This window comes from Pipistrellus kuhlii, unplaced genomic scaffold, assembly GCF_014108245.1.
Source record: "Pipistrellus kuhlii isolate mPipKuh1 unplaced genomic scaffold, mPipKuh1.p scaffold_m20_p_34, whole genome shotgun sequence".
Taxonomy (NCBI): domain Eukaryota; kingdom Metazoa; phylum Chordata; class Mammalia; order Chiroptera; family Vespertilionidae; genus Pipistrellus; species Pipistrellus kuhlii.
The window spans coordinates 2,409,320-2,427,449 of record NW_023425534.1 but is presented as its reverse complement, the minus strand read 5'-3'; the positions used below and the strand labels follow the sequence as shown (position 1 = coordinate 2,427,449).

The following is an 18,130-nucleotide window of genomic DNA, read 5'->3' as shown; positions in this document are numbered from 1 at the left end:
CCTCCTCCTTCCCGCGGACAGCCCCAAGGTGGCGAGGGGGACACGCCACACCCAAGCCAGACCGCAACGCCCTTCCTCTTGGCCTGCTGGCTCTCCGGGGGGCGCGGGGGGGACACAGTGTCCGATGGAGGAAGGGCTCTCGGGGAACATAAGCAGGGGGCGGACGGAGTTGGCTGGGGGAGGGTGTGACATCAGACTGGGTTCGGGGATGGCCTCGCAGAGGAAGTGACGCCTGGATCAGGAGGGAAGGAGGAGCTGGGAGAACATTCTAACAGAGCGGGGGGGAAGCTCTCAACTCCAAGAAGGGAAATTCGTCCGTGGGGTGGGGGACTGGGCGCTCCCGGGTCTGCGAATGGCGTGGTCACGGTGCTGGGCGCACAGCGAGCACTCAGCACCCCGAGGGTCCCCGCTGCCGCTGCCACGGGAGCTGAGGAGCATTCGGTGCGGCCGCCTGGGACCCTCTGCGCCCGCAGCCCGCCCGGCGCCCGGCGCTTCCGTATGAAACAGGTGCGGCTCCGGGCGGGCGCTCGGTAATTAGGGCAGAATCCAGGCAAGGCCCCGGAGACCGGCCCGGTCCCCCCAAAGCCCCTGCGCCGACATCTATATGCACTGATTACGACAATTAATTTAATAGGGATTCCGCCGCACAAACAATGTATCACTTTATTAGGAAACTCTATAAATGTCAGCGGTGCAATTCGTTTTTATTAATTTCCCAAAACGGAGGAGCCGCCTGCCCCTCGCGCAGCCGCGTCAGCGCCGCTGATTCCCTGTCACCGGGGGCCGGGGGATGCGCGGCAGTTCCCGCACCAGTTAATTCAGCGGCGCCGGCGGGCGGGCCGGGCTCGCTCACCACTAATTTGGGAAGGTCCTTGAACAACCGCAGAACTTCCCCTCCTCCCGGGGCGCGCCTCCCGTGGAAACGGGGAGCCCGGCCCAGCAGGCAATGCTCTCCCTCCATCTCCGCCCTGCCCACGCCCGCGGGGACCCTGGCAGCTGCTTCCTGAGGCCCAGCCTCCAGCCTGGGACCAGCCCTCCATGGCGGGCGGGCGGCACTGCCCTATCCGCCCAGCCCTCTCCTCCCCGAGGGCGGCGAGAAGCCCGGGGTCTAAGGCAGGTGCAGGTTCAAGGACGTTTACCGCGGCATAAACCACACGCGTAGCCACTGCCACCAAGAATAACCCAAATTCCGTTTGTGTCAGCCTCACTGAGGTGGGTGTGGGCCATTCAGGGGGTTCTCTTTTTTAAAATGAGTCTCTAGACAACACGGGTGGCAGGTTCCCAAAATAAACGCCCGAGGCTCCTGGGGAACAAGGCTCGCAGGCGCCCGTAGGCTGGGGGCGGCGGTAAGCGCCAGGGAGAGCACCACCCCTGCCCTCGTGCCCACGGTCTTGGGCCAATCAGTGCTCTCGGTGCCACGAGCCAGCACACACCACGTGGCATTTCCACTCGGCCGGGACCCGACCGGCCGATCAGACAAGCCAGGAAAATCCACCCACGCCGGGCGCAGCGGAAGAGCTGCGGGGTCGGGCTTACCTCGTTTTAGGGGACGTGGTGAGCCATTCTTCGTGCTTCTCGAAGGTTATTAGATACGCTGCGATCTCCTGAAACAGAAGAGCAGAGAGACAGTGACCTCGGTGCCACAGGACGCTGCGAGCTGACGGTCTGCCCGGCCCGCGGCTGCCTCCTCACGGGGCTGGGCACGCCCAGGGAACCCCGCCCAGGGAACCCCGCCCAGGGAACCCCGCCCAGGGAACCCCACACAGGGAACCCCGCCCAGGGAACCCCGCTCAGGGAACCCCTGCCCAGGGAACCCCGCCCAGGGAACCCCGCCCAGGGAACCCCGCTCAGGGAACCCCCGCCCAGGGAACCCCCGCCCAGGGAACCCCGCCCAGGGAACCCCGCCCAGGGAACCCCGCTCAGGGAACCCCTGCCCAGGGAACCCCGCTCAGGGAACACCCGCCCAGGGAACCCCGCCCAGGGAACCCCTGCCCAGGGAACCCCGCCCAGGGAACCCCGCCCAGGGAACCCCGCCCAGGGAACCCTGCACAGGAAACCCCGCCCAGGGAACCCCGCCCAGGGAACCCCGCCCAGGGAACCCCCGCCCAGGGAACCCCGCCCAGGGAACCCCGCCCAGGGAACCCCGCACAGGGAACCCTGCCCAGGGAACCCCGGCCAGGGAACCCCGCACAGGGAACCCCGCACAGGGAACCCCGCCCAGGGAACCCCACGAGGGCTGCGTCCCTTGTGTTTGCTGAAAGCCTTTCCATTCACCCTGCCACACAGCAGGCGTCTAAGCACCGCTTCCCCAGAGGAGAGGGTGGCAGGGCCCAAGGTATCTCTCTGTGGGTGGGAAACTCAGACACCAAGGCCGATTCTAAACGGCGTCCATTTGAAAAGGGAAGCGCATGCCCACAACAGGTCTCCATTCGAGAGGCCGCCCTCCGAGAGTGCTGTGTGTCTGTCTTCCAAAGCCTGCCAGGCCTTTCGTGGTGTCACAGAGATGCTGGCTCTCCCAGCTCAATCCCAACCCCTGAGCCCATCACACGGAGATCACACAGACACAATAAATTCACCTTCCAGGAAGATGAGCGGGCGGAGGGGGGGAGAGGGAGGGAGAGAGGGAGAGGGTAAATGGAGAGGGAGAAGGGAGGAGGGAGTGGGGAGAGAGAAAAGGAGAGAGAAAAAGAGAGGGAGAGAGGGTGGAAGGAGGGAGGAAGGGAGGGGGGAGAGAGAGAGAAGGAAAACCAGGGAGAGAGGACCATTCTCACTCTGATAACTTAATCCATTGAGCTGAGCCACGTCAGCAGAGTTGAGGCGAAGATGGAGGGAATGTGGGCACCTGGAGGTAAATTAAATATTTATAAGCACAGCACCTCCCTGCAGATGGGATGGCTGGTTTATTAATGATTTCCATAGAAGCTAGGGGTGACAGCCACCGAAGTCACTGCCCGCTCAGAGCAGGACACGGCCCATTGCTCCCGGCTCCACAGGCTGACGGGCCTGGCAGGGACCGCGCTTCCACCACGGCTGCTCTGGCCACGCTCCCCTTGGCCTTGGCGATGGCTGCACGCGGGCTGCGGCCCTGGACTGTCAGAGCCATGTGGTGGAGGCCCCGTCTCACTCCTCTGCGGCCAGGGGGCCTCCCCCAGGGGCAAGCCCTCCCCTGGGAGCACAACCTCCCTCAGCAGTCACCCCGCACTGGGCTGGGACACGTGCAGCACACCTGTGACCTGAGACCCTGGACTTGGCTTTGGGGACTAAGAAGAGAAGTCACCAGAGCTAGGCAGGCAGGGCAGGTTAAAGGGGAAACCAGCAGCTGTGCACGCAGTGCGCACGCCCCAGGCCCCGGCAGGGATGGGGTCAGGGCTCCGGAAGCCAGCCTCTGCCGTGAGGGGGCCTCGGTGCCGGAGGGGGCAGGCCTCCGGCAGAGGCGGTTTCCACACGGGCTGCAGCTGGCGCTGAGCGCCCGGCAATGCTCTCCCTCCCTGAGCGGACGTGTGTCTGTGAACGTTTGTCACTGAGGATGGTGGAAGCCAGCGCTTAGAGGCAGCAAAACGCAGCCACTGCCGGGTACACCCCGGCGGAGACTCCGCTGACTGGGTCACGGGGGGACGTGACAGGCCGGGAGCACACAGACCTGCTGGGGCTGCGGCCCGACCACCTTTCGCTGGCAGGTCTGGGGCCCGGGACTCAGCCGTCTGCACCTGCGATCACGCACTCACGGGCGGTCGTCAGGAGCGATGGTTCTTAATGCACTTAACGCACAGCCACACCCGCCACCACGGCTAACATCCTCACCACCAGTCTCCGCGGTGTGAGCCCGTCCACAGCCTGAGGGGGGCAGTGCTGTGTGGTCCCTCAGAGGTCGCCAGCACTGCTGGGCTGGCCTTCGTCGATCCCCACCTTGCCCCCCACCATCCCCTCTGCCCTGCTCCCCGTGCCAACAATGAGTGGCTCTATCACGGTAAGTGCCCGGAGTTACCTAGAGTCAATCCTTCCAGCATCTCCAGTGTTCACTGGGCACCGAGAGTGGACAGCGGCTGAAGTCAGTAGGCGTTTAGGTAAACTGAGGCCCGTGTGTGTGCCGGCCCACCCACCTGCACTCCCGGGAGCTTGCAGTGCAGAGGCTTGGTCTGTGGCCACAGGCGCCCCTCGCTCCCTGCCCTTGCCCAGGACCAGGCTGGGAACTGTGACTCCTGGCCCAGAGGATGGGGACACCGTGTCCCACCACCTCTAGGTTTACCAGTGTCCCTCCCAGCGCCCCAGGCGCCCCAAGAAGTCCTTCATGAACATCCCTCAGTCAACCCTCACGCCAACCTGTAGAACCCCCCCCCCTCCCCAGTAAATGCCCTTCAAAGAGAAAAGCTCCAGAGAAGCTCAGTGGCTGAGCGTTGACCTATGAACCAGGAGGTCAGAGTTCAATTCCCAGTCAGGGCCCAGGCCCAGGTTGTGGGCTCCATCCCCAGGGTGGGGCATGCAAGAGGCAGCCAATGAATGGTTCTCTCTCATCATTGATGTTTCTCTCTCTCCCTCTCCCTTCTTCTCTGAATTCAATAAAAATATTTAAGAGAGAGAGAGAGAGAGAGAGAGAGAGAGAGAGAGAGAGAGAGAAGCTCTCAGACCACTTACTGATTCAAGATTAGCTGTTGAACACCTACTGTGTGCCATCAGGGGACAAGAACACAGAAGTCTGCCCTGACAGAGCCCTGGGCGAGTAGGGAGAGACACTGGATGGCTCTGTGCGGCGGCAGGACCCACTGTCTGGCCAGCTGTGTGGCCAAAGCCCGCGGGTCATCAGGGCTCCGCTGAGCGGCTGTGCAAGAGGCCGCAGCCCGGAAGACATGCCAGCTGAGCAACTACCTCAAAGCACCCCTCCTCCCCGGACAACAGTGACACCCCACACCGAGCCTCCTAGGACCACCCGCCCCCCTGCCCAGCAGCCTCTCTGAGCAAAGGAAACCAAGGGCCTGGCCCAAGCCCACCCCGTCCTGCTCAGGCTGGCCAGGCCCTGAGGCCGCCTCGGCCCCCACCCTGCCTGATACTGGGCATGTCCGAGCCACCTGCCTGCTCCCAGGCCCACTTCCCTCATCCGGTCTCCGTCCACCTCCCTGTCAGTGGGCAGTCCCCGGGCTGGACCTGGCTGCCCAAGCCTAGAACTGGTGGGAGATGGACACGCACACGCCAAAGAGCCACACGGAACGCTCAGAGGCTGTCACGCGGAGCAAAGGAAGAGCCGTCAACATTCCCAGTGAGACGCGTCCCCGGGCTGGGAAGGGGGGTGATTTGGGGGCCCGAGGGCCTTCACTGTCTGTGTCATTGTTACCATGGTGATGGCTAACACTGGCAGAGTGATGTCTAAGGCCAGTGACTGCTCTAGGAGCCTGCGGAGTCGCCTCACTTAATCCTCATAAAAAACGATGAAGGAACATGCCCACTTTACAGGCGGGGAAACTGAGGCGCAGAGCAGGTACGTGGTCTGCCCAAGGTCACAGGCTCATCTCTGCAGACCCAGGCAGGATGGTTCCAGAGCCCACGCTCCCTACTGCTGCTCTGAATGCTTCAAGGGCAGCCACGATGTGCTCGGGCGGATAAGTGAACACCCCATGCGGAGGGCCATGCCTCCCCCAAACGGTCTGACAGCCTCCTGCTCCCCACGGCCCAGAGCCACGTCCCTGCCCCACCGCCTTCAGGGACCAGGCAGAGCCAGGCTGGGCCTCCAGGGACGGGAGTGTCTCCTTCCGGCAGGATCAAGCTGATTCCTACCCTGAGTCCTCCTCCTCCTCCTCCTCCTCCTCCTCCTCCCTATATGATTCATGTCCTTCGGGGACAGGGCTGTCTGGGCAGGCCCAACAACAGGCACAGCATGGGGCTCCTGGGGAAGAGGGAAGGAGCTGTGACAGGCCCTCAGCCCTCCCGACTGGCCTCCTTCTCCCCAAAGCTCCCCCCGCCAGGCTCCCCAGACCGCGAAGAGACAGACCTGGTCTACCTCCTTTCCACAGAGCAGGAGACTCAGGCACGGAGAGCAGGAGGGATGTGCCCGAGGCCAGCACGTGTCTGGCTGACCAAGGGGCCTGGACCCCCCGGTGGCCATGACCTTCCCACCTGATGCCTCTCAAGCTCAAGGCTGGCCCAGGAAATTCGCAGAATGTCCCACAAGAAGAGAGCGTGCCCCTAAGAAGCGACACCAGGGGCTCAAACAACGGGGGGCACGTGGCTGCTCGGAGCAGCTCTGTCCGCAGCCCAGCGTGCAGGCCGCCGGGCGTCTATCAGCACGCGAATGGACAACAGGGGGCGGGGGTGCAGAGAACAGAGCGCTAATCATCCCTCAGAGGAAGGACGTTACCGCACATGCTACATGGGTGAACTTGAAAACAGACTGAGAGGAAGAAGCCAGACACATGTTCCTGATTCCACTTCTCCGGGACATCCAGGCGGTGAATGCGTGGAGACAAAGAGGAGTGAGAGAGGGGGTGGGAGTGACAGCGGATGGGAGATGTGGTTTCCTTGTCTGGATAGTGGTGCAGGTCACACACTGAATGTTCTAAACGCCGCCAGAGGCAAACATCATGCTGTGTGCATTTTATCCCAATAAAGGAGGAAGCGTGGCCATCCCGTGCAGGGAGGGGGGCTCCGGGAAGAGATCATGCCAGCGCTCCCGCCCACGGAGGTGGGCCCCGAGCCTGCAGGCCTGGCCCAGGGCCCGCGCCCTCAGCATCACCCTCGTCCTGGATCCCGCACCCGCGTCAGTGAGAAGAATGGCCGGGCTGTCAGGATGAAGGAATCCGCCGCAGGCTCCAAAGCAAAGACTGTCCAGCTTGCAGATTTTAAATGGTTAGTTTGTCCTCTGGATGCTCAGCTAGAAAAACGGCCGCCGAGCAAGGATGTCTGCGGTGGCAGGGACAAACTGGAGCCGCCGAGGCCCCCACCCCTTCCGTCTGCTGGCACCAGGGCAGCGGGCGGCCCTCCCTGGCAGGGCAGAGAGCAGGACCACAGGCGGCACAGCACCCGGTCGCACGGGCATCACCGTGCATCCAGCCTTCCAAAGGCATGCCCATCACTCACGGGGGCAGACACCCCAGCCCAGAGAACTGCCCCCCATTTCCCCTGAAGCTGCCCTCAGAGCAAGGTCAGGAGCCCCTTCCCTGCCATCAGTCAGTGCCTCCCACCGGCCGCCTGACTTCCAGACGCGGGTCCAATGTCGGGAGACAAGAGCCGGTCTCCAGCGCCTGGAGCCCTCATCGGGACGAATTAAAGAGACAAAACAACGAGTGGAAGTAATAAAACTATCTATGGTCTACGCCATCTCAGATGTTTTGCTCTCAAAACTGGATCTTTCAACCAAGAGACCGTTGTGTAAAGTGTGTTTTTATGAGAGTTCTAGGCAGGGTTTTATCTGTAAGAGACCAGGGCTGGGAGGTAAGGGGGGGGGGGGGTAAGGGGGGGCTGGCGCCTCTTCGAACAGCTGGCCCAGCAGCTGCCCAGCCACCACGATGAGAAGGAAAATAGCTCGCCCAGGCCTCGTGGTTGGAGGACTCACACTTAGTGTCCTCGGGTGCCACAGAGGCAGCCTCCGGTTTGAACTTCGTTAAGGACGCATGAGTGTCCTGTTAATGACTCCTGGCCGCATGTTTACAGCGGAGGCACACTCCCCCAGGGCCCATCGCTCACGCACTTTACAACAATAACTGGCCTCTTGGTGGCTGGAGCACCACACTGTGCACTGAAGGGTCGTGGGCTTGATTCCCCATCAAGGGCAGCATGCCTGGGTTGCAGGTTCACTCACACGTGTGGGAGGCAACCAGTCAATATGTCTCACATCGATGTTTCTCTCTCCCTCCCTCTCCGCCCCCCCCCTTCCTCCCATTCTCTCTGAAAAGCAATTGGGGGGGGGGGGGGGGGGCCGGGACTGGCCTTGACTGAATGAATACGTAGCCATTTCCATGCCCGGCTCCGGTGGCACCTCTCCCCCCTCTCTCCGGGCACCCGCTCCCCGCCTCGCAGGAAGCTGGCGGGTCTTCCCTCTAGATAAATACTCCAACTCAGGCTCAGCCACCTTTCATGGTCAGCAATTCCTCATGCCAAGTTTTCTCGGTCCCGTGTGGTTTCTGTGACCTGCCTGGACCCGCCGGCATCAGAACCGCCCACAGCCCGAGAACACGGCCCAGCTGCTGGTCCCCCTCAGACACAGACCGGGAGGCAGAGGGTGGGGAGACTCCGGCGGGGAAGACGGGCGTCGAGGGAGCTCTCCGGCTCCCGGCTCGTCTCCTGGCCGCCGGCCACACGCCAGCCTGAAGGCACTGAGACAATGTGTGTCCTGCGCGTTCCTTTGTGAGAGAAATAGCTGCCTCTCTGGGGAGACACAAAGGGCTTCCTGTGGAACAGAAAGAAGTCCCCCCTCCCTCCGGCTGCAGGATCTGGGTGAGTCACGGCCCTTTCCTGCCTGAGATTAGGGGCGGCACCCCTGCACCCCACCAGGTGATGTGTGCACATGGGGTCACCGGGCGACGTCACTGGTGATCAGCTCCACCGAGGCACAGTTTCCTACAATAAAACGCAACTCCTCTTAGGCGTGCAGTTCCGTGATCATGAATAAACACATCCCTGTGTCCATCACCACATTGGAGACAGAAGACAGTCCCGGCCCCGGGGGAAGGGCCCTCACACCTGGCCAGCGGCAGCCCCCGGCACCCACAGTCCGCTTCCTTCCCTGCGGGTGAGTCCTCCCCTTCGAGAACTCCACTCACACGCAACCCCACAGGGCGCACTCCTGTGTGTCTGGCTTCTTCCGCTCAAAATGACGTGGCTGAGATGGACCCACGCGGCCGTGTGTGTCGGCAGGAGCCGGTTCCTCTCACGGCAGAGAGCCATCCCCCGGGGGGATGATCACTCGCAGTTCACACACGGCAGCGCTGAGGAGCACGTGTGTGTGGTCCCCAGCGGAGGACTGTCAGGAATCAACCAACGCTCACTTACAGGTCTGCGTGTGGACACACATTTCACTTTTCTTTGGGGAAAACCCAGACATGGAGCTTCTTGGCCACGTGGTACATACAGGTTTGACTGCACAGGAAGCTGCCAAACAGTTCCTCAAAGCGGCGGCACCACTTTATGGTTCTGCCCGGATGCACGCGAAGTTGCTCCACATCTCTGCCAACACTTGGCACTGACGGTCTTTTCAATTTTAGCCATTTTGGTGGGTGTGTAGTTATCTCACCAGAGCTTCCATTTGCTTTTTCCTCATGATAGTATTTAACACTTTTCATGTGTGTTCTCATTACTATATGTCTTCTTTGGTGAAGTCCGTTTTCATGGTTGCCTGATTTTTAATTAGGCTGTTTGTACTGTTGTTGAATTGTAATAGTTCTTTTAGTATTTTGGACAGGAGCCCTCTATCAGGTTGATGCATTATGAAAATTTTCTTCCAGCCGAGACCGGTTTGACTCAATGGATAGAGCGTCGGCTTGGGGACTGAGGGGTCCCGGTTCGATTCCGGTCAGGGGCATGTACCTTGGTTGCGGGCATATCCCTAGTGGGGGGTGTGCAGGAGGCAGCTGATCGATGACTCTCTCTCATCGATGTTTCTAACTCTCTATCTCTCTCCCTTCCTCTCTGTACAAAATCAATAAAATAAAAAATTAAAATAAAAAAATGCCACTGGGATGCATAATTAAAAAAAAAAAAAAAGAAAATTTTCTTCCAGTCTCTGGCTTACTGTTTTATTTTCTTCTGGTCATATTTCAAAGAGCAAAAGTTTTTAAATTTGTGCAGAAACCAGTTTGGCTCAGTGGATAGGGCGTCAGTCTGTGGACTGAAAGGTTCCAGGTTCGATTCCGGTCAAGGGCACATGCCTTGGTTGTGGGTACATCCCCAGTGTGGGGGGTGCAGGAGGCAGCTGCTTGATGATTCTCTCTCATCGACGTTTCTAACTCTCTATCCCTCTCCCTTCCTCTCTGTAAAAAGTCAATAGAATATATATATATTTTTTTAATTTTTTTAAATTTGCTAAAGTCCAATTTACCATTTTTTCTCCTCCCGCCCAATTTAAGAAATGTTTGTCTACTCCAAGTTCTCTGCATTTTATTTGGGGTGTTTAGACTGTTTATATTTAGTGTAATTATTGACATGGTCAAGTTTAAATTAACCATCATGCTATTTGTTTTCTATTTCTTCCACTTTGTTCTTTGTTTCTTTTTCCTCTTTTTTTTTTTTTTTTTTTTTTTTTTTTACCTCCTATTAGATTAAGTGATTTTCCTTTGGTATTTCAGTTTAACTCCACTGTTAGGTTTGCCTGTTTTACTGTGATTGCTCTAGGATGTGCATTATGCTCTTTAATCTAATGGAATCTTCCTTTGAATATTAAACCATTTTGTAGATATTTTTAGGGTTCAAAGAGTGATTCCACTTTGCCCCTCCCCTCATTCCTGGTACTGCTTGCTGTCATCTATTTTACTCCTAAATATGTTCCAGACCCCAATACAGTGATGTAAGCAATTAATTACCTTTAATCAAATTTAAAATGAGGGAAAATACATTTAACTACACATAAGCCATTTTCAGCACTCCCCATTGTTTTGTTCTTCTTCACATGAAACTGCCTTTAACATTTCCTGTAAGGCAGGTCTCCAAGCAGTGGATTCTCTGTGTGCATGTGCTGGTTTGTGTGGCTGTAAGATTAGAAAACTTCTTTTTTAAAAAAAAAAAATATATTTTATTGATTTTGTACAGAGAGGAAGGGAGAGAGATAGAAAGCTAGAAACATCAATGAGAGAGAGTCATCGATCAGCTGCCTCTTGCACACCCCCTACTGGGGATATGCCCGCAACCAAGGTACATGCCCCTGACCGGAATCAAACCCGGGTCCCTTCAGTCCCCAAGCCGACGCTCTATCCATTGAGCCAAACCGGTCTCGGCTAGAAAACTTCTTCACTGTTATTTTTTAAGGTCATTGCACTGCGTATAATTCTGTCAATGATAAATCTGCAAAAGTTCTTATCTTTGTCCCGTGCAATGTTTCCCCTACCAACCCCGACTCCCCTCAGAATTTAAGAGACTGTGTTCCATTGTCTCCTGGATTACATGGTTTCATATCTATATATATATTGATATAAAAGGCTAATATGCAGTGTCCCCTCGGGAGTTTGACCATGAGACTGGAAGTTCAATCACTCGCTATGACGTGTGTTGACCACCAGGGGGTGGTGAGAAATGAAGGAAGGCCCGATCAGCCCTGATCAGCCCTGATCAGCAGCCAGGCCTAGGGACCCTACCCATGCACGAAATTAAATTTCATGCACTGGGCCTCTAGTGTGTGTGTGTGTGTGTGCATGTGTGTGTGTATGTTTCAGAGAAGAAGTGAGAGGGAGAGGGAGATAGAAACACCAATGATGAGAGAGAATCATTGATTGGCTGCCTCTTGCAGGCCCTCTACTGGGGATCGAGCCCACAACCCAGGCATGTGCCCTTGACCAGAGTTGAACCCAGGACCCTTCAGTCCACAGGCCAACGCTCTTATCCACTGAGCCACACCAGCTGGGGCCTGGCTTGCATGGTGTCAGTGATAAATCTGCAGAAGTTCTTATCTTTGCCTCTTGTAATGTGCCCCTTCTTCCCTGCCCCACCCCTGCCCTACTCCCACTGATTTTAAGACTTTCTCTTTATCACATATTTGAAGCAGTTGGATTATGGTGTGCCTTACTGTGATGTTCTTTGTATTTATCTTGCTCAGGGTGTGTTGAGCTTCTTGAATCATTGGGTTTATAATTTTCATCAAATCTGGAACCCTGGCAGCCAGGACATCTTTAAATAAAGAGGGTCAGGCTTTCCCTGGCAGGCATTTGAGTTACCTGAGCATCAATGTGAGGCTCTCAAGACTTATTTCTAACCTTCGTAAGGTGAGTCTGCAGCACCTCTTGCTCTAGAAATGTCTTAGCGTCACTGGCATTCCTTTCCTTTCTCCTGAGTGTCCCATGCATGTGGGGAGGCCTCTGCCATCTGGCCGGTCTGAGTTTGAGCGCCGGCCAGTCCTGAGAGAGTGCTGGGAGCTGTTCACCTCCCAGCCCGCAGAGGCTAAATTTTAGCCCACCTTGTGGACTGTCACCTCACCTCAGCAGCTTAGCATCCAGCAGGACTCCCCAGGGGACCCAGGCAGATGCCGGGAGCACTTTATCCACAAGGCTCTCTCCCCTCTGATCTTCTGCCTTCGGAACTCTGGCCTTCCTGTCCTCCCCAGGACCCGATGTGCGTCTCCCCAGTTCGGCAATATGGGGGCACACTGCATGGGGACCCTCCCTGAAACCGCCATTTTGAAATGCCTCCCAGCAGAAATACAGGGACCCTGGGACCCCCAGTCTCCTCTTGGGAACCACAGTCCTGCCTGGACAGTCGTGTAGCATCTGAAACGATTCAGGTCTCATATTTTGTCCAGTTTTGTCATCACTGATGGCGTGCGGACAAGTCTGGCTCCAGTCACTCCCTCACGAAGAGCAGCAGAAGACGCGCCAGGAATTTTTAGATTTCCATCCTGCTCTGGGAGAGGCAGGTCAGCAATCTTTGGAGAGGACAGAGCCAGCCCGAGGCACCAGGGCTACGCCTGTGCGGGTGCCATGCTGCCCAGAGAGAGGCTGCCATGGAGCCAGGGGCGGGCTTCCTCAAAGCTGAGTGGGCGGAGAGGGTTTGGGGACAGCTGACCCCTGGCCGTCCTGCCTCGCACCCCGGCCGGGTAAGATGTGGACGTGCGATGTGACACATGTAGCTCAGGAGTCAGAGGAGCCCCACACGCAGGGGTTTGTGTGAGTCCTTGAGGGAGAGCTACACGCTGAATATAAAGCAGGAGCAGTGTTGCGAGAACTTGGCTTCCTTTTCAACCTTGGCAGGGTTTTATCTGCACAGAAAGTGTCACTGACAGCTCCACGCTGCCAACTCCCATTAGGAACCAGGGACAGGGGACAGCGATGCAAAAATATCCTGCATCGCGTGGTCTTGTGCAGCCTCCTCCCTGAAGAGAAATCCCAAATTCCTGGTGAAATAAACCAGGAAAGTATAGCAGGGCATGTGTAGGGGCATGTGTGTGTGTGTGTGTGTGTGTGTGTGTGTGTGTGGACATGTGTGCTCTCTTCCTCCCAGTACATAACCCCACCACATGCTAACCATCTCCCCTCTGCTCTAGCACATTAAGCAGGAGAGCACTTCGGAGGTGGGTCTTCGTCACCACAGAGGTCAGAGAAGGCTCTGGAAGGTCAGAGAGGCTCTGGGAGGAGCAGACATGGCCCCGGTGCCTCTGGAGACGGCGCCGGGTGTGCATCTGGCCCCGCTCCAGCCTCCCTGCCACCCAGCTCTGAACAGCTAACAGCTCCCTACAGAACAAACCCCAACACTCAGCCTGACACCACCCCACTCCCAACCCAGGAAAATGAATAAAAAGCAGAAGCCGGCAATCTTAGAATTGACACATCCAAGGTACACGCAGAAACCACTGATCAAAACCTCCTGTCTTCCTCCCAGCTGACACTCCAGCCCAGCCCGAAGGCCCCAGAACGGAATCCCATTGTCTACCGCTACTCCTTCTGGGGGGGTCACAGCCCCGGAGCCACAGGGGCTGTGAAGGGGAGCCTTCTCCGCTCCCACTGACGGGGTGCAGCATGTGGAGCCGCAGCAGGGCGGGGAGAGACCTCCCCAGAGTCAGAGCCGAGCCGGGCATGGAAGGAAGGAACAGGAGGGCGGTGGGGAAGGAGTCAGAGCCACTCTGTCCCGTCTGTGTGGATGCGGAACAGACGCCGAGCTCATGTAGGAAGAAAACCGAGTCCGCAGGTCGCTTTCCTTCCATCCCAGGACCGCCCGACCGGAAAACACAGGGATTTCAGCGAAAGTCGGGAGCAAGGAAGATTAATTAGCAGAGGCTCAAATCCTTAATTCGCACTTCAAACAAACAAGTTAATTGTGTAACTAACAGAGTGTGACTTGATTACAGGCCGCTGGTGGCCCTTAATGGATGGAAGGTGTTTGGGTTCCACGGCCCACCTCCACCAGGGACGCTCGGCTCCGTGGCCGCCCTCGCGTGCAAACACCTGTGACCACCAGCCCCCTCGGCAGGCGAGCGCCCTGGCGTGGAGCGTGTGCAGCTGAAGAGCGAACAGGAGGAGAATCCTGCATTTTCCAGAGGCAGCTGTTCCCCTGCTTTGGAGAGCGGTGCGGTTTGCTCAGAGACCTTAGCACACGCATGGGCACAGCTTCCTGGCTGGCATGCACCTCTAGGGCCGCCGCTGGCTGCTCTGACAGGACCGCCTCCCCCACCCCAACTCTCCCTCCTCCCGGGAAAGCAGAACAGGACGGGGCTCTGATCCACAGACATCACTGATCCACCCTGCTCCCAAAGACACAGCCTCGGTCCCTCCAAGGCCTCCATTAAAGTACAAACAGGAGATGCTTCCCAAACGGACTATGGATAATCTACATCCGTTTTCCCTTTGACCTCATGGGCCCCGTCCTCAGAATCTGAGTGCTGCAGAAAGCAGAAAGATCTGAGCTCCTCTTACTTCTCGGTAACATCCAGCAGTAAGGTCAAAGGTAAGGAGCTGCCCGGCTGGTGTGGCTCAATGGTTGAGTTTCGACCTATGAACCAGGAGGTCATGGTTCGATTCCCGGTCAGAGTACAGGCCCAGTTTGCCAGATCGATCCCCAGTGTGGGGTGTGCAGGAGGCAGCCGATCAATGGTTCACTCTCATCATTGATGTTTCTCTCTCTCCCTCTCCCTTCCTCTCTGCAATCAACAAAAAAAATATTTTTAAAAAAGGTCAGGCGCCCACAGACGTCCTGTTGTGTCCCCTGCAGAGCAGCCTGGCCGCAGGGGAACAACACGCCCATCAGACGTGCTCTCCTGAGGACCCAGTGACGTGCCGACGCACAGATGTCAAGCTCTCATGCCGTAGTCGGCAAACTGCAGCTCTCGAGCCACATGCAGCTCTTTGGCCCCTTGAGTGTGGCTCTTCCACAAAATACCACAGCCTGGGCGAGTCTATTTTGAAGAAGTGGCATTAGAAGAGGTTTAATTTGGTTCCCCGGCGGGTGCAGCGTGGTAGGGAAGAGTCCGCGTTTGAGGCTCTGTGTGGGCCCTTCTGCAGCGGAGTCACACACACCGGCTAGAAGGTGGTGATGAAGGAGCGAGACAAGATGGCGACCGAACAGACGGACTTGTTCTGACCCAGGTCCCAGAACAGATAAAGGCAGTGTCTGAGTTGCTCAGGGAATGTTGATTGGCAGCTAAGGGGCAGTGGAATTCTCAAGGAAGGAGAGATAAATCAACACAGGAGAGAGACATCCTGAAGAGAGACCATGGGGAGACAAAGAAACAGCCCACAAATGAAAGAAAAGCAGGCATCACCAGAAAATGAAGTAAACGAGTTAGAGGCAAGCAACCTACCAGAGCAAGAATTCAGAGAAACGATCTTAAGATGGCTAAAAAGAATGGAAGACAAATTTGACAATATGAATAAGACCCAAGAGGAAATGAAGATGACTCAAGATGAAATGAAAAATGACATCGCTACTATGAAGAACTCAATAGAAAGCATCAAGAGCAGACTAGAAGAAGCAGAGGATCGCATCAGTGAGCTAGAAGACAAGATGGAAAAAAATACCCAATTAGAGCAGCTCCTAGAAAAAAAAAAATTAAAAAGCAGGAGGAGAGCCTATGGGAGCTTTGGGACAATGCAAAACAAAACAATATTCGAATAATAGGGGTTCCGGAAGGAAAGAAAACCGAGGTAGACATGGAAAACGTATTTCAAGAAATAATGACAGAAAACTTTCCTGAGATAGAGAAGAAAAAACCCACACAAATCCAAGATGCTCGCAGAGTCCCAAGCAAAATGGACCCCAGAAGACCCCAAGACATATTATAATTAAACTGGCAAACACCAATGACAAAGTAAGAATCTTAAAAGCAGCCAGAGAGAGACAGAAAGTTACATATAAAGGAATCCCCATCAGACTAACAACTGATTTCTCAACAGAAACTTATCAGGCCAGAAGGGAATGGGATGAAATATACAAAGTCATGCAAAGAAAGGGTCTGAATCCAAGAATACTGTACCCAGCAAGGCTATCAATCAAAATTGAAGGGGAAATCAGGAGCTTCACAGACAAAAAAAAGACTAAAGGAATTTATCTCCACCAAACCAGCAATGCAAGAAATGCTAAAGAGTCTACTGTAAAAATAAAGAAATAGGAAGTGAAGAAGGAACACTGGGGTATAGAATAAAAATGGTGTCAAATGAGTACCTATCATTAATAACATTATATGTAAATGGTTTAAATGCTCCAATCAAAAGACATAGGGTAACAGATTGGATAAGAAAACAAGACCCATACATCTGTTGTCTACAAGAAACCCACCTCAGAAAAAGAGATGCACACAGACTGAGGGTGAAGGGATGGAAAAAGGTTTTCCAGGCAAATGGAAATGAAAAGAAAGCTGGGGTAGCAGTACTTATATCTGACAAATTAGATCTCAGAGTGAAGGACATAACAAGAGATAATGAAGGCCACTTCATAATACTAAAGGGAGCAATCCAACAAGAAGAAATAACCCTGGTAAATATATATGCACCTAATACGGGAGCACCCAAATACATAAAAAACAAAACAAAAAACTGCTGGATGACATTAAGAGAAAGATTAATAGCAATACAATCATAGTAGGAGATTTTAATACCCCACTGTCACCCTTGGACAAATCATCTAGAAGAGATTTAATTTTTTTAAAATTAGGCTCTCCAAAGAAATGTCAGTCGTTGTACTGTTGATATTTGGCTCTGTGGACTGAGTTTGACGACCACTGCTCTATTGGAAAGGAAGCTTTCTCTTCCTGTCCTCACGGGGCAATATGAGACGGGGCTGGTCTTTTTCTGTGGGTGTCAGAGATGCAGTGAGGGGGGGCCCTCCCCCTCCATTGTGAGGGCAGGCCACACCGTCAGTCCCACGGCCTGCAGCCACGCACCCGCAGGGAGCAGCCGCGAAGCAGAGTCCCCACCCTCACCTGGCGAGCTCCATAGCCTCTGGGGGTCTGGGTCCAACATTGTAGGGGACACAGCCATGAGAAGACCTGGGCTTTCTTTCCAGGAGGCCCGGCACTGACTCAAGAGCCATCTGATCTGAGCAGTTCGTGGGGCGGAATAAAAACCCAGCCTGTGACAACAGGAGGGGGCGGGGGGGGGGGGGGGGGGGGGGGAGCTGCTGTCCTTGGTGCTGAACCAACTTAGTGCCCTGGGTGGCCATTCCCTAAGCCCCGTGACCCAGCAGCCTGTCGGTGAGTCCTGTAATCAATCCAGGGCAGACGGTGGTCATTTTTCATGGGAATGAATGAATAAATGACTGAATGAATGAATGAAATGAAGTGGGGAATGGCACCACCCACCGCAGGCAGCACTGCTTCTTGGAACTTCTGCTCAGACACTTCCTCAGAGACATGTACATCATATACACGCATGCATTCCCTCAGCCTCCGCCCTCGCATCCAACGCAGGGCTTGAGCCCAGTGGGAAAGGGTTAACTGGAACAGTGGCTGGGTCTGTGTCGGGTGGTGGTGGTGAGGGTTAAACGAGTTCATTTATGCGAAGTACTTAACACAGAGCCTGGAACTCAGAACCCACAGCCGCGCACCCCCAGGGGGTGACCTCTGAACAAGGGTCCCCAGTATCACCATCTGGCTTAGCTGCAGGTTTGGGTGGCAAACTCAACGATGCCATGGGACACGGCCACTGAAACAGTCGCGGAATGCAATGCTCCCCCTACCACCTTGAGGAGGAAACCCGAGAGGCCAAGGAATGGAACAGCAAACATGTTTTAGACATACAAGCAGCACAGCAACTCCACTATGCTATTCGACTTCCGAAACCACCGGGAGGAAACCTGCTGAAATGTGGACCAGATTGGATTTGGGTGGGAGGCCTCAGAAACGTTTCTCTTTTATACATTTTCTCCAACTTTCCCACTTTTTCCTACAACTGGTGTGTTTTTATCATCGGACAAAAGAAGCGAGACTTCGAAGACTCAGTCAGTCAGGGGGCTCTGTAGCTGGGATGTGCTGTCCTGCAGCCGCCATCAGACAGGATGCGGGAGTGGCTGGGAGAGG

The 18,130-nt window shown here is 55.7% G+C and overlaps 1 protein-coding gene across 2 annotated transcripts in view; it reads right to left on the bottom strand.

Moving 5' to 3' along the window:
- The window catches only part of CAMTA1 (calmodulin binding transcription activator 1), a 551,076-nt gene that overhangs the window by 336,463 nt on the left and 196,483 nt on the right, over positions 1-18,130 (bottom strand). For both annotated transcript variants that reach the window (XM_045570571.1, XM_036460843.2), the window contains one exon: positions 1,537-1,604. In XM_045570571.1, coding sequence (XP_045426527.1) covers positions 1,537-1,604 — 68 coding nt within the window. The remainder of the gene's footprint in view (positions 1-1,536; positions 1,605-18,130) is intronic.